Source organism: Diospyros lotus, chromosome 7 (assembly GCF_014633365.1).
Source record: "Diospyros lotus cultivar Yz01 chromosome 7, ASM1463336v1, whole genome shotgun sequence".
Classification (NCBI taxonomy): Eukaryota; Viridiplantae; Streptophyta; class Magnoliopsida; order Ericales; family Ebenaceae; genus Diospyros; species Diospyros lotus.
The window spans coordinates 19911321-19927653 of NC_068344.1; the positions used below are offsets into that span (position 1 = coordinate 19911321).

The following is a 16333-nucleotide window of genomic DNA, read 5'->3' on the forward strand; positions in this document are numbered from 1 at the left end:
TTCGCCACCATCTAGTGAAATTAAGGATGATAGACATGCATCCTTAGTGGCAGTTTATGGATTCCAGAAAGACCAACTGCCATGCTCACATGCAAAAATATTTGCAATAACCTTTAAATACAATAATGGAGAAATGTGGACTTGCCTCGGATACTCAGACAAAAGCTGTCTGAGAGCGTCAAATCTAGGAGTTGTTGTAGCACAAATTTCAGTCCTCAATCCCTCCTTTTATAGAGGTGATAGAAATCTTAATTAGCCAGTTGGAGCAAGAACAAACAAAGCATCAACAGCTTTATTCTCCACAACAAAACTTTTGACTTTTGCAGCTATCTTCCTTAGCTTTCCTTTAGCTACAACCAGTCTCCAAAATTCCTCACAACTTTGAATCTGCTGTCTCTAAAATTCATTACAACTTTGAATTTGCTCTTTACGGAGAGAATTCCTGTTAGGAGACTTCCCTAGGTTGCTACTAGGACATGCGTTGATTAATTGTAATTCTAGAGGTTAGACAATCAAAGTTCTTATATTCCAAATCCTATCATGCGGAACAAGCATGGTGTCCAACTCTCTTTTGGTCTCCATCTTATGACTGAAAGAGAAATCAACATCTGTCTTTTCAACAAGTATGTTTTTCTCCCTTGAAACACTTGCTTTAGTTACCTCTATTACAACTAACATCAAAAATTGGTTTGCACCTTTTGCAATTTGGCTTCCATCTTCTATAATAACCGCAATACCGTCATATTGTTCAAGCTCAGGATCTTCCATGTTAGCACTAAGATATCCTCCTGCTGAAGCTGTCTTAACGTTCTTATTGCCTGTTTTAACCCAAGCCAAGGAATCCTCAGCTTTTCCCAAAACCAAATCCCATACATTAGTTGATTCTCCATATATTGGACTAGGCACCCAGGGACTTTCCTTCCTTTATCAATCCCTCCAATAATCATTTATTTTTCTCTTGCTAGCTCTCATTAGGCACATCTTGATGTATTAGTCGCCCTTTTTCTAGTTGTGTAACAATTGTCAGCGTTCTAAAACGCACTAGGTGCTAGTTGGGCGCCTGGGGCCTAGCGCCTAGGATGCCTAGGCGAACTGCTATTTTTTTTTAAAGTTTTTAATGTAATTTCATGTTATTTTCAGATAAATCAAAGTTAAAAAGACAAATGAAACTTATATAAATCCGAAATTTATATATATTTATATATAAACTGGGGTGATGGCTAGGGCTGGGGAAGAACAACTAACAACGAGAGAGAAGATTGGTGGCAGCAGCCAAGGGGCTAAGGGAAATCAGGGCCAAGAGAGACGATTGGAGCGACGACCAAGGGAAATTGGGGGCCAAAAGAGACGGCTGGCAGCGGTGGGGGCGTCGGTAACGACAAGAGAGAGCTTTCGAAGAGGCGATTGGTTAATCAGATCGACGCCTAGGGAGGCCGATTAGCCTTTAATTGCGCGTGGCCAGGGGCCGCCTAATGCATTGGTGGCGCCTAGACAGGCTAATTTTTAGAACCCTGACAATTGTAACCGAATTCAGATCAATAGAATTCTCCTTCAGTGGAGTTTCAATAATATTTGCAATAGGTAAACTACCTTCCTTTGTAGCGTCAGCTGCCAATATATCTCCTTCCACATTAACTCCATTATCTGAATCAACCTTCTTCGGTGGTGTCACAGTGACTATTCCTGCAACTGCCATTCCTGTATGGACGTCTTGATTGCATAAGAAGAGATGAGAAAGTTCCGCAAGATCCTTAATGGATGAAACATGGCCTCTATCACAACTTTCATCCCCGACATGATTTGTAGCCGGAATATGTGATGAATCAATATTCCTGTCCGGGATATCAGATGCATGAAAGTTATCCTCGTCCCAGTTCTCATCTCTAATATGATTTATAGCTTGCATATCCATTGAATCATTAGCTTCCTGTAATTGTAAAATGTGGTCTACACGGATCTCCTTATCCAATCTCTCTTCATCTTTGGAATCTTGAGTTACAATTGACTGGTTCGCTTTAGTTCATTTCTTAGATTCCTATAAATCAGAATCCTGCGGGAGGACTCCAACACCAACTTCCTCACCATTGACTGAGTTTTTAGTTAGAACTTCCTGATCCAATATAGATAATTTAGCAACATCTTTCTCTTTTTGTTCGTCGAAATATTCCAGAGGCTCACTCTCAACAATTTTCTCCTCCAAGAGTTCTCTGTTATGTTCGTTCAATCCTGATGATTGATTGTTTGAATCAATCATCTCTTGATTATAATTTTCGAGATAGTCACATGAAACATCTCCTCCCAACTTGTCAAAGAATTTAGCTGGAATACTGACATGATATATCTTAGACAACATCTCCGCAAACTCCTGCAGTTGCTTGCATAACATATTGTTGGTTTCCTCGCGTATCTATCTGAGCGTACTTTCAAATTCTTTTTCCATGTCCCATGATTCTGGCTGGTCGCCTCATGATTTCTGTTGTATCCAACTAAAATTGTAGCATTCTTCTGCTACAATTGAGATTCGTATTATTTCATCGTGCGTTGTCTGCCATGGTTGAAATCTTACAAGTAGGAAGAGTCAAAGGCCAAGGAACTGCTTGATAGCCTCTTATGACTCAATCGATCTTGTTACAACCTCCAGAGATTGCCTCTGAACTAATTCTAGTCTAGTCGATCCTGAATCTAATTTTTAGATAACCTAAGCTGCCTTGTTTGAAATTGCATCCAGGAATTACTTAGATCCAACCTCAGCAATCCTAAATCTGCCTCTGTCACAGTTGGAATTGAGAAATCGATAGCCTGAAGGTTGCCTTTAACTTGGCTCCCTGAATCGCCTCCTGCGACTCAGTTTGCTCTTGAAATTGCTCGCTCTACTTTGCTGTCAAAGAATCAGCTACTCTACTTGGGTACAATGTCAAATCGGAATTACTGTATCGCTGAAGCCACCTAGCTTTGTTTCGTTGCTTAGATCTCCAAAGTTGCTTGACTTTGCTTGTTTTAAGATTGCTAAAATTTGCCTAGTTTTGCTTGCTGTTGTGATTGCTAGAACGCACAACTTCTTGAATCTGCTTCGTCTTCCTTGTTCGATTGCTAGAAATGTCTGATTGAAATGAACTACTATGCAATAGATCTAATTGACTCGCCTGCTGCAACAACTTCCTCTACTCGCCGAAATAACCATCGGAATCGCCTCGCCTGCTCAGCTCCTAAAGTCAAACAGCACTTACTGGATTTCACAATTGAGAGTCAATTGTTGGCTTCGTCTTCAACAATCAAATCGAGAATTACTTGCTTGCTCTGATATGCCAGAATCACCGAAATCCGCAGCTTAACTGTTTTCGCTAAAAGTTGTCTGAACTTCGCTTTGCCTACTTGCCTTCAAATCGAATCGAAATCACAACCAAGGATTAACTGCTTTGATACTAAATTGTCATGTACCTAGGGTTTGGAATTTGGAAGAATTTGAGGGAATTAGGAGAGGGAAAATTGGACAGGAGATAATAGACAAAATTGAGGGGGAGTTGCAGACATAACAAAGAAAGGGAGAGATTAGAGAGAAAACAGAGGAAAACGGGAGTGAATTTGAGAGAGAATTGATGAGAGGGAAGCTGAAATTCAATTATCATTCAAACATATCCTACAAATAGTCTTTAGTAGTTTTATATAGCTACTCTACAGAAAATTAGAAACTAATAGAAAAATACAACTAGAGAAAAATACAAGTAAAATGTAAACTAGGCTAATTACTGTTTTAGCCCTAGTAAAACCCTTGGATGCTTACAATGTTTTGATGGTTTGGCTCGGGATCTTTCTTTTGAGAACTAAATTAGGAGGTTTTAATTCTGGTTTAGTCAAACTGATTGCCGATCAAGATGGTGCCTTACTCAGGCCATAGTAGTGCGAGATCTATGGGCACAATGGTCTGTAGTGGTGATTGGTGTGTGTACAAGGAGTGTACCACGGACAAGTTGATGACTTCTTGGTTTCTTCACGGGCAATGAACTATCTCCCCTGTTGATTTGGATTTATTCTAAGAGACAGTCTATTTCCGTCAACCAAAAACTTAGAATGTGAAAACCTGCACGTGCATCTTCCATTTAAGAAAGCAAACAGTTTTGGGTAAAAGAAACATGTCGAAAAATACCTCAAATGGTACATTTCATTTATTAATAATAGAACTGCTGGATCAAAAGTGAAACTTTGTTCAAATTATAGGGGCCACTCTTGTAATGTATCCAACTTTGTTTTGAGTTCTGCATTTCTTCCATTCAGCACACTTGGGAGAGTTGTGTGTTTTTTTCATCTCTTTTCTGACATGATTTCACATTGTCTGTTCTTTTATTAGATGTGATCTCGTTATGTGCTTCTAATATCATGACATGATGCTCCTAGCAGTGAGCACTGGTTTATTAGATGTATCTGCAAATTTCCTTGTTTCAATTTGTGGAATCTGTTTCCCTTTTTTTTTTTTTTTCTCTTTAAAGATAAATTCCAGTTTTCCTTGAATGGATTTTCTATGTTATTTGAGATTGTGTTTCAAATATTGCTTTCAGAACTGGAGTCCTTGTGCGAAATGTATTCTGTATGTAGACTTTACTCCTTGGTACCATATTGTTTTAGTGGTGCTTGCACTTCTCCTTTTGTTATATTTTATTGGAACAGTAACTGAAAGACAATAACTAGTTGCATGTGATTATCCTAGTTTCTCCATATGCATAAATTTAAAATGGTTATTAAGTATCCTTGTCATTATTACTGTCGTCATTTCTGGTTGGAGATAGTGATTGAGTCATGGTTTCTTTTGCTTTGCAGGCAAGGATATGAGAATTATTGTGTTTGCATTTCGACCTCGAACAAAGCAGGTCAAGTGTTATAGTTACGGCTTTAGTTAATTTTTTATACATATTATCTGATTATGGATGACCTAGCTTGTATGATGTTGATCAATTCTTTTCTTCTTTTTCCCCAAGTATAGCATTGACATGGCTATTAACATCATGTTTTTCATTATGTATTAACAGTGTGATGTGTAGACCCGCCTCTAATACCTTTTTTCTTTTCTTTTCATTTTTATTAATGTTGAATTAATTGTGTAACTATCAAAGATGTTACTCATATAACCAAGGCAGGATGGTTAAGTGGAGAAGTACATCCAGTATTTTATGTGATCGTAAAATCCTTTAAAGCTAAAAGTTAGTTTGAAAGGACAGGCATAAGATCATCTTTGTTTATAGTGCAAAATGTTGGGTAGTTAAGTATCAATATGTGCAAAATATGAGCATGGCTGTGATGGGAATATTATGTTGGACATGAGGCCATACAAGAAAAAGCCAAATAAGAAATGAGATCATATGTAATAAAGTTGGAGCACTGCCTATTGAAAATAAGTGTGGGAGTCATGAGTAAAGTGGTTGGATATGTGAAATAAGACCTATCAATGCACTTGTGAACGGAGTGGATAAAATGGAAGAAGTTTATAGAGAGCGAGTGAGGGAAACTCTAACGGACGAAGGATATAATAGCCTCATATTTGAGATGCCTTTTTTTCATATTTGCTCCTGTTGTCTACTTGTCTTTCTAGGATTTATTTTGCTTAGCTCAAAATTTTGACATCTAGCAGGCCTGGCTTGTATTTGATATAATTGCTATCAATACTGGGATTTTTATCATTTGCAGTTTTTAAAGCTTAAAGTTTATCTGGTAGTATTTGAATGCAGTTTTCCTTTCTTTTTCTTGACAAGTAAGTGGATATATACTACGTATATTATATATAAGCCACCAGAATGTGGGGGCAATCTCCATACAAATAGGAGAATTGCCTAAAGTGCTTGACCAAAAATATATGTATAACTAAATAAAATAAATAAAAGGACTTTGGAAAGCTAAGCAAATCCTCCTTAAGCCAAACAAACAGAGAAACAAGAAGATTCCTTTAACACAAAAAACTGACTCTCTATACCTTCAAAGACACTCAATTTTTTTCGTGCTAGATGTAGTACCTGATGGAGAAAGGAACCAATCTCCAATCACTAAAATACCTCCTACTTGGACAAGCCCAGCTCTAAGGACCTCACAGAAGTTAGCATCAGCCATGCGCATCAGAAACACAAACAGGGGAAAAACAATTCTAAATATCACAGGACACTGTACCATGTAATAATAGAAATGAGCAAATGACTACTTTATATTCCTCTTACATAGATAGTGTCTCTTCACTGGACCGAGGCTTGGCAGCGGTCGTTTGGTGTTATCAGGTTTGCTGCTCCATTTCTCTGTTTTGTCTAGTTCTCTCTATGCCCCCCTCTCCAAGTGAATGTTATATATATATATATATATATAGATATACATATAGATACAAATCCTTCTTTAATATGGGTATGTATCAATCTCCCATACTTTTATGGAACTGGAGTTTTTTCCCTACCAAAGTCTGTGTTTGTGTGATTATTGTTATCATTATTATTATTATTTTTACTGCTTTATAAAACTTGGGTGTCTATCCATCTTGTGTGCCTCGGTAACATCATAATTTCTCATTTTTGCGCAACTCAACTCCCTAATGTGGTAGCTCAGCATCATCATCCCTTTCCTCCACAAATGGGGAATCAAGCCCCAATTTATGTTTGAATTGCAGCGCTCAAACCAAGCTATTGGCAGAAACTAGAAAAGAAATTCTAACTGTACTAATGTTGTCTCTGCCTAACCGAAATATATTTTTAAATTAATTCATGCAATGGTCCATGGCCATATTGATTACCAAGCCAGAAACTGAGTCCTTGTATCATTATGAAGTTCCAAAAGAAATAAGCCTGACTCAGTTCAAATATTCATGACTCCTTTCATGATCAGCCCATCAAGATGTGACGGTTGTAGACGAACCATAAAAAAACACATTTATCAGTAATGAAATTCGTTCCAAAGACACTCCCTATTTTGTCAACCTCCTCAGCCACTTACCACAAAGGGATTTCTTGAAGTCCTCAAATTTTATTGTCCCTACCCTCTAAAGGAAGACAATTTTTTCCAATTAGCTAAATAATGCTTAAACTCATCACCCAGACCATCCTAGAGAAAATCTGTTGGTAATTTTTCTAAAGTGTCTAGCCACTAAAGCCAAAATAGTGAAGAGAGTCATAAAGTTTGTCTCAATACTGTACAGAGTTTTAAGAAGAGTAACTTACCTCTTGGCATTTCTTGATGCTTCTAGGAGACTAGCCTCGCTTGATATTTTAGAGCACATCCCTCTACAATAACAATTTTGATACTTAATAAGTTTTGACAAAATTGATACTTATATTTAGATGTTAGATAGTTCAAAATTGATGCTGCAAATTGCTTCTTCATGCGGTTAAAATGATGTAGAAAAATTGCAAATTTTATAGAGACGCACTGTGTTTGAGGCATTGCTGAGGTGTACGAGGCCAACAAGGCTCTGGGATATCTATGCTTTTACCTCTCACCCTTCCAGATTCAGGAACACTAATCCTAAGACGCGGTTGCTAATTGAGTACTTTAGGCTTCTTGGAGTGGGTTCTTATCATGCATCAACGACCTTTATTGAAGATGAGTCTTTCACTCTGTCAAATGAATGGTGGAGAATTAGTTCCATGAATTCAAACTACACTATGTGCCCAACTTATCCATTTGCCTTGCTTGTTCCCAAGTGCATTAGGTGAGGCATTGATAACCATATTGCATGTTATCATTAGGAATTTTCTAAGTTGTGAAAAACACTCATCTTTCCTTATATGCGTGTCTGATGAGGGTTTTGGACTGCTGATGTCAGTGATGAGGAAGTGCTCCAGGCTTCCATGTTTCGTGCGCGGTGTAGGTTGCCTGTAATTTCATGGTGTCATCCAGGCATGTGTTGGAAGTCAGATTTCTGATACAAATTTCTGCAGCTTTTCCATACTCATTTGTTTTTTTATGCAATTTGTCACAGAAACTGGAGCTGTTCTTGCACGGTCATCCCAGCCATTAGTTGGTCTCATGATGAATATGAGGAGGTAATGGTGTTCCCATCTTTGTTCAAACTGCTGCTTCTTTTTGTCAATGATTTCTCAAACTGAATACATTGGATTATGACTTATCATGAAGTGTTTAGAACTGGATGCCAATCTATTTCTCCTTCTATCTCTTTTTCATCTGATGAATGGACCTTAATCTACTGCCATGTCTTTGTATGCAGCAATGCTGATGAAAAGCTTGTTGCTGCACTTCGCGCTCAGCTTGCTGATGCAAAGCAACCACAAAGGTATCAATTCATTTTTGTGTCATTTTTTTCACTTTGTGTTCTTTTTCCCAATGTTCCGTCCTTGGTTTTCTGATTATTTCTTCATTTTCTTTTTTCTGGTTTGGCATGTCCATGTCCATGTCCATTTCCATTTCCATTCATTTTTGTTTGGTTTTTGTCAGTTGTTACCTCTTTCTTATTATCTGATGGTCTTTGATTGCTAAAATCCATAGTTGAATTCCACTTCCAGTTTTACACAGTGTCAACTACCTACACTATCAGTTCTTGTCGGATCTCAAAAGATCAACCATTATTTTAATGTTTTTTCTTTCAGTAAATCCTTTCTTTCATTTTATGCCTGTAGTTGTTAAGGTTTTGATCATTTTCTTAAATTGTCTTGTAAAATTAGTATTTCATCCAATATCATGTTAAATGCACTGAATGGATTCCTGAAAGTTGGCTATGTAATTATAGTACTCTGGGCTGAAAAATGCTACACTGTTCCTGTAGGAAGCTTTATATTGCAGATGCAAGACCTCGAAAAAATGCCTTGGCAAATAGTGCAATGGGAGGTGGATCAGAATCCTCTTCTAATTATTTTCATTCTGAGGTTGAAACTTGTCTAGTTGTTTGTCCCTCATCAATAACAGTTGAACTTTCTTAATTTTCTAATATTAAATTCTTTTTCTTATAATTTGTTTACAGATAGTTTTCTTTGGGATAGACAATATACATGCCATGAGGGATAGTCTTTCTCGGCTTAGAGACTACTTAGATACTCATGGTACAACTTCATCAGATGGAATGTCGTCATTCTTGGTATTTTTGCTGCCCTTACTTAATTGCTTTATGTTGATGAACAAAAAAATTTCAACGCCTCAAAAGGTTGTTCTATTAAGAGAGGGCCCAATAATGCATGCCAAGATTCTCTAATAGAACTTCTTTCATAGCAATGAAAAACTTGGTTCGGATGTGTTTTGGTATGAAGTGCTTGAGGATAGGTCTGGGATTTTTGCTTTTGGTTGATTTTAAGTGTGGAAGAACATAATGCTTGAGTAGCAGTCATTACTTATGTCATGATGTTGATAATTATAATGGTTATATTGTTGTTGTATTGTTATAAGTAATGTTCTGTTAGTTGGGTTGTTGCTTAGGCAGTTCTGGCTATTATAGATTGCAACAACAATCTGTTATTAAGGTGAGCTGAGTATAAAACTCAGCTATACCTTCTCCTTCATGTAACTTTGTCTTACATTTATATTTTTAGTAAAATTGAGCAAGATTTTTTCTTTCTTCTCTCGCGATTTTCTTTTCGTGACCTAGGTTTCTGCTTGATGGTATCAGAGCCACAGACCTATATCAATGGCGTCTAATCCAGATCTTAGTTCCTCTTCCTCTCCCCTTGTTTTTCTTCTTCCTTGTCATTTGCCTCGCAATCTAATTTTTGCGGCGGTGGAAAAAGCATTCAGTTTTATCCTTATCAAGTTGGATTCCAACAATTACATTTTCTGGAAAGCTTAGATCCTAGCAACGATCAAAGCATTTGATCTTCTGCCATTCCTCAACAAGTCTCCGCCTTCGGCGAAGTATGTGGCAGATTTGGTAGCCAGTGAGTCTAGATCTCCTGTGATCAATCTTGAGTATATGAATTGGATTAGATCCGACCAATTGCTGTTGGATGGCTATTCTCTACAATCGATAAAGAGGTTTGGCACAGGTGATTCACTATGAATTATCTACAGAGGTATGATCTTCTTTGGAAAACTTTCATTCTCGGCAAACTATTGCTAAATTGTTTCAGTTAAAGTAGCAATTGAGATCAATTAAGAAGGACTCGTCATCTGTAAACAATTATATCTCGAAAATCAAGACTATAGGGCATGCGCTTGCTGCTATTGGTGAGCCTTTGAATGATAAAGATTTGTTGCTTGCTATTCTCAATGGTTTAGATCATGATTATGAGACTGTTGTTAGTCTCATCACTTATCAAATAGATGGCATGGATCTAGAGAAGGTTCAATATTTGTTGTTGATGCATGAACAAAGATTAGTTGCTAAAAATATGCCACAATCTGCTGTTAATTTTGAGTCTGTTATGCTGATCTATGCATGTTTATATGGCTTCATATTTGCTGAGAAATGGTAGTGGATTGCTGAACAATAGAGGTGGTTTTGTACGAAGAGGAGGTGGTTATATGAACAGAAGAGGAAGAGGCCTGTGGTAGAACACCTGGTAGGAGGATTTACTGTCAGTTTGTGTGGTAAATCGGGGCATTTTGTTGATAGGAATTTTCAACGAACACTTAGCCAACATTTTGGGAGATCTAATATTGTTGCTCAATCAAATTTGAGAGCATATATAGCTTTCCTTGGTGATTCTAATGAAGCCTTCATGAGTGAAGTAGGGTTAGTTCAAGGGGCTCATTATGGTAATTTTTCACAACCTTCAAAAAACCTATCCCAATCTTCTTTGCTAGAACCCTCATGGTTTGTTGATTTTGGAGCAACAAACCATATCACTTCCAGCCTCAACAATTTGTCTTTGCATGCTCCATACAATGGTGTTGACAAAGTTGCCATTGGAAGTGGTAAGAAACTTCCTATTTCTAATATTGGCCTTAGTCAATTATATACTTAAACCAATCCTATATCCATTATTTCATTGCCCAATGTTCTTTATGTTCCTCATATGAAGAAGAATCTCATTAGTGTTTCACAGCTTACAAGAGACCATAATGTTGTTGTTGAATTTTATTCTAATTCTTATTTGATTAAGGACAATGGTTCAGGGTTAGTGCTACTTTGAGGACACCCTAAGGATGAGCTTTATCAACTGGGTCCAACATTTGGTCATGCTACTAATAGCAACTCGACCCAATCCATAAGGCCTGATCTATTTGCTAGTAGTGATTTTTCTTTGAATAATTGTAAAAGACAGCATTCATTTTGTCATGACCTGTCTCCAAATGTCACTGTAGCCCAAAACAATAATGTGTGTCAACAATGGCATGCAAGATTAGGGCACCCCTCTTTCAATGTACTGCATTTGATTCTGAATAAAATTCATGTTCCTTGTTCCCGTTCAGCTCTTTCATTTTGTGATTCTTGTAAGATTGGAAAACTACATCAACTTCCTTTTGCTGATTGTGAAATCATGTAAAAAAAACCATTAGAATTGGTCTATCCAGATCTATGGGGTCCTTCTCCCATTGTATCTATTGAAGGGTATAGGTATTACATTATCTTTGTTGATGCATGTGCTAGGTATACATGGCTTATATCCTTTGAAACTGAAGTCTAATGCATTGTCCACCTTTATGATCTTTCGTAAGTTTGCTAAGCTTCAATATCAGACCGAACTCAAGGCTATCCAAACTGATATTGGGGGGGGGGGGGGGGGGGATTCAACGCCTTTTTGCCTTACCTTCATAGTCATGGCATTCAACCTCGATTTACCTGCCCCTATTCCCACCAATAGAATGGTGTAGCTGAAAGGAAAGACAGGTACATAGCTAAGATGGGTCTTACATTGTTAGCCCATGCTCACATGCCTCTAAAGTTTTGGGTAAAAGCCTTCCAAACTGTTGTTCACACGATCAACTTGCTCCCCGCTTCTCCCCTCAAGTTTAACACCCCATTTGAATTACTCTATCACAACAACCTAATTTCCTACTGCTGTAACCCTTCGGATGTGCTTGTTTTTCTTACCTTAGACCCTATAACAAGCACAAATTTGATTTTCACTCCACAAAATGTGTGTTTCTTGGATATAGCCATGCTCAAGTTGGTTTCAAGTGTTTGCACCCATCGGGAAAAGTTTATGTTTCTAGGCATGTGTTGTTTAATCTTGATGAATATACGTTTCCTACTTTGTTTTCACCCTCATCCTCTTCTTCTTTTACACGTCAACCAACTCCTAATGGTTTTTCTACTCCGTTCTTTCAATCCCTCCCTTCACTCTCTTCCAATTATTCTTCTCCTCAAGTAGCACAACCCTCAATTCCTGCCTTATCTACTCCTGTCTCTGTTGATTCTTCTTCCTCAACTACTGATCACTTGACTCCTATTCATGAACCACAACCAATTCAGCCTTAGTTACATAAACCTAAAGCTCATTTACCTTAACCTAAAGCTGCTCTAGCTCCTTCTATTCACCATATGCTTACCAGATCAAAGTCTAAGCAACTTCTGGTCACTTCCCTCATGCCTTAGTGAGTTCCTTAAAACCTAATTCAATTCTTGAGGCTCTATTAGACCCTCGATGGGTTAAGGCTATGAAGGAGGAATTTTCTACTTTGTAGCACAATCATACATGGGACCTTGTTCCCTTCTCTAAAGATATGAATTTCATTGGCTGCAAGTGGGTGTTTAGGGTTAAGTACAACTCTGATGGATCAGTTATTAAGCACAAGGCTCGGTTAGTGGCTAAGGGTTTCTTCAAACTCTAGGGATCGACTATGCTAAAACTTTTAGCCCTATTATTAAGGCTCCTACTATTAGAGTGTTGTTCTCATTTGCTGTTACCTTTGGATGGGACATTCGACAGGTAGATGTGAATAATGCTTTCCTCAATGGTGTAGGCTAAAAAAGTCACTTTATAGCCTTAAACAAGCTCCTCGAGCTTGGTACACAAAATTGAGATCTGCATTACAAAATTGGGGGTTTTCAAGGGCTGTTTCTGATGCTTCTTTGTTCATTAAATGGACTTCTAAGTATGTATTATTTATTTTGGTGTATGTAGATGACATTCTTGTTACCGACTCTGATTCTACAACCCTTCAAGCTTGCATTTAGGACTTGGATACTCACTTTGCTCTTAAAACTCTAGGGTCTGTCAATTACTTCCTAGGGTTTGAGGCACATAGAAATAATAGTGGCATTTATCTCACTCAATCCAATTATACTTTGGACTTGTTGAAGAAGGTAACTATGCAAGATTGTAAACCCTGTGCCACATCTGTGAATTCGAGTGTTTCTTTAACTGATGAGGGTGATTCCTTTTTTAATCCATCATTATATAGAACCATCATTGGTTCTCTACTGACATATATAAGATCATACATTGCATTTGTGGTTAACAAGTTGAGTCAGTTTTTGTCTACTCCTAAGCTGCAACACTGGTTAGCTTGCAAATTGCTACTTCGATATCTTAAGGGAAGTATTGGTTTGAGCTTGCTATTTTCTCCATCTCCTAGTGATCCATCCTTAGCTGTGTACACGGATGCTGACCATGCAAGCTGTAAGGTTACTAGGAGATCCACTAGTGGGTTATGTGTGTTCCTTGACAATAATTTGATAGTTTGGGGCTCATGGAAACAATCTGTGGTAGCTAGATCGGTTGGAGAAGCTGAATATAGGGCTATTGCACAGGGTGTTACAGAGGTTTTGTGGCTGAAATCATTGTTTTTTGAGTTGGGATATTTGTATGTTAATACTCCAGTTATTTGGAGTGATAATCTAGCCGCCAAGAGCATTGGTGAAAACCCTATTTTCCACTCACATACTAAGCACATTGAGATTGATGTGCATTTTGTTTGAGAGAAGGTGGAGAATGGTGAAGTTGAGATTAGATATGTTCCTATTTCTCATCGGGTGGCTGACATTCTTACTAAAGGGTTGCCAAGGAATCAGTTTCTGTTTCTGTGTGACAAGCTTGGTCTTAAACTGTCGCCAGTGCATCTCAGTTCTAGTGGCTCTTCAGACAGTCCAAAGATCAGAGTTTCTTCTTCTGTCACGGAGTCTGATTTGAGGGGGAATGTGGAAGAACATAATGCTTGAGTAGCAGTCATTACCTATGTTATGATGTTGATAATTGTAATGCTTATTTTGCTGTTGTATTGTTATAAGTAATGTTCTGTTAGTAAGGCTGTTGCTTAGGCGGTTCCGGTTGCTATAGATTGCAACAGCAATCAGTTATTAAGGTGAGCTGAGTGTAAAACTCAGCTATACCATCTCCCTCATGTAACTTTGTCTTGCATTTCATTTTTAGTAAAATTGAGCGAGATCTTCTCTTTCTTCTCTTGTGATTTTCTTTTCATGCCCTAGGTTTCTGCTTCACTAAGCTTGAAAGTTGGTTTAATTCAATGTTTCTACAAGTATCCCCTCATGACAAGTGAGCTAATAGGCACCCTTGGTGCTATTTAAAATTACCTGTGCTTGATAACCTTAACTGTGAGCAGGAGCAACCTAACCAAATGCCTCTCAGGGTGGTGCTCTCTGCTTTTGTGGTTAAGGCATTCCCCTTCTCAATAGAGGCACCCAGGGGCCTCGATATTTTTCTGCAAAACAAAATAGGTTAATTCATTTCTACATTGCCTCTTTTGGAACAATATCTTAGTAGCTATTCCAGAAATTGACTTTGGTTTTGTGGTTAATCAAAATTTGCTTCTCTGTTTTGAGGTTCCTCATAAATGAAAACTCGCAGTTACTTATAAAGTACAAAAACTAACTTTCTGTAATTATCTATCATCTTGGATCGTTTGTTTATTAGTTACAAATCTGTCTTGATTTTGTTAGACTGATTCATATTACTGTAGCATGGTTGACGGTCTAAGTACCCTACCCACCACTCTCCTGATAACTTTGGTGGAAACTAATGTTAGAATTTAAGTCATGTCCATGATATATATTCCAAAATGGGTGAATGCATTTATCCATTTTTATGTTGACTGGGATTATCATCATAAAGAAATGCACAACACCAGGAAATTGAATTTATTTTGGAGGCCTTCCTGTTTAGTCATTGCGCAATTTTAATGTCTTGTTTGGCCGTCACAGAGACACGGTGGATGGACTTGGGGTGGAGGTAATCTCAGCAGCATGTCTGCTTCTGTATCAACGCTGGGAGACAGTGGTTGGTTAATACATATTCAGAGTATCCTGGCTGGGTCTGCTTGGATTGCAGCACGTGTTGATTTAGAATCGGCATCTGTCCTTGTTCATTGCAGGTCAGAGTTTTTAGATGACTTTAATCTCGTAAGTTTTGTGATAATTTGATGAAACTGATTCTCTGCTGCTTTGCGGATTGTCAAAATTAATAGACCTGAAATTTTTAAGCTTTTTCTTCCTTCATCATGGCTGATTCATGAATTTAATATGCATTATTATTTGATGAATTTGTGATTGTGAAAAAGGAATTATTTAAATGCCGAAATTTTTCCCAAGTTTTTTTTTTTTGGCTACTGATTCATGACCTCTATATCTATTACTATTATTCATGGATATCCTATTACTATTATCCATTAATATCTCCCCAAAGAGTCAAGTTGTTAAAGGGATGAGCCAACAATGTTCAAGACAATGATTTATATATATATACACACACACACAATTAACATGTGTGAAGAGTGTTACAACAAGTTTCCACTGCAAGATAAAATATAAACTCTTAAATTCTCTTACACTCCCCCTCAAGTTGGAGCATTCATGCATGCCCAGCTTGGAACAAATATTTCTCATTTTAGATACATTCAGTGACTTGGTAAAAACATCGACTGACTAATATCTCATTCCTACATCACATGTCTCAATGATCTTCTGTTAGAGGTTTTTGCAAATGAAGTGGCAATCAACTTCAGTGTGTTTGGTACACTCATGGAAAATTGTGTTGGATGCAATGCAAGTAGCACTTGATTGTCACACCATAGCTTCGCAAGAATGGAATTGATAGACCCAATTTCTTCAAGTAGTTGGTGAATTCACATCAATTTGCAAGTGAATTGAGCTATAACTCTATATTCTAATTCTGCACTTGATCTGCCTACCACCAAATGCTTCTTGCTCTTTCATGATTCCTGATTTTCCTCCTAGAAACACCATAAACTAGTAGTTGACTTTCTATCTTATGGGATCTTGCTCAATTGGCATATGAGAAACCTTCGATTCTGGCATGATCTTGTTCACAATAGAGGATACCATAACTGGAGTGCTCTTGAGGTAACACAAAATCCTCATAACTGCCTCCCGGTGAGTAGTCTGTGGGGTTTTCATGAATTGACTCACTACACTGACTGGGAAAGCAATATCTTGTGTTGTCATGGCTAAATAATCCAAGCTTCCCCTAGACAACAATACAGGTCTGGATTATCCATTATCTCACCA

The 16333-nt window shown here is 37.7% G+C and overlaps 2 protein-coding genes across 3 annotated transcripts in view; both read left to right on the forward strand.

The window, feature by feature from the left end:
* LOC127806465 (pyruvate kinase 1, cytosolic-like) overlaps nt 1-16333 on the forward strand; it is an 89235-nt gene that overhangs the window by 12781 nt on the left and 60121 nt on the right. The gene's annotated exons all lie outside the window — the stretch shown is intronic.
* The window catches only part of LOC127806464 (phosphatidylinositol-3-phosphatase myotubularin-1-like), a 72010-nt gene that overhangs the window by 8893 nt on the left and 46784 nt on the right, over nt 1-16333 (forward strand). Inside the window, exons 6-13 of one of the 2 annotated variants that reach the window (XM_052343774.1) lie at nt 4813-4862; nt 7383-7672; nt 7787-7860; nt 7943-8006; nt 8189-8254; nt 8744-8843; nt 8939-9052; nt 15011-15180. In XM_052343774.1, coding sequence (XP_052199734.1) covers nt 4813-4862; nt 7383-7672; nt 7787-7860; nt 7943-8006; nt 8189-8254; nt 8744-8843; nt 8939-9052; nt 15011-15180 — 928 coding nt within the window. Of the gene's footprint in view, nt 1-4812; nt 4863-4893; nt 6255-7382; nt 7673-7786; nt 7861-7942; nt 8007-8188; nt 8255-8743; nt 8844-8938; nt 9053-15010; nt 15181-16333 lie in introns of those variants that run through there. The other variant, XM_052343775.1, reaches the window with a different exon arrangement.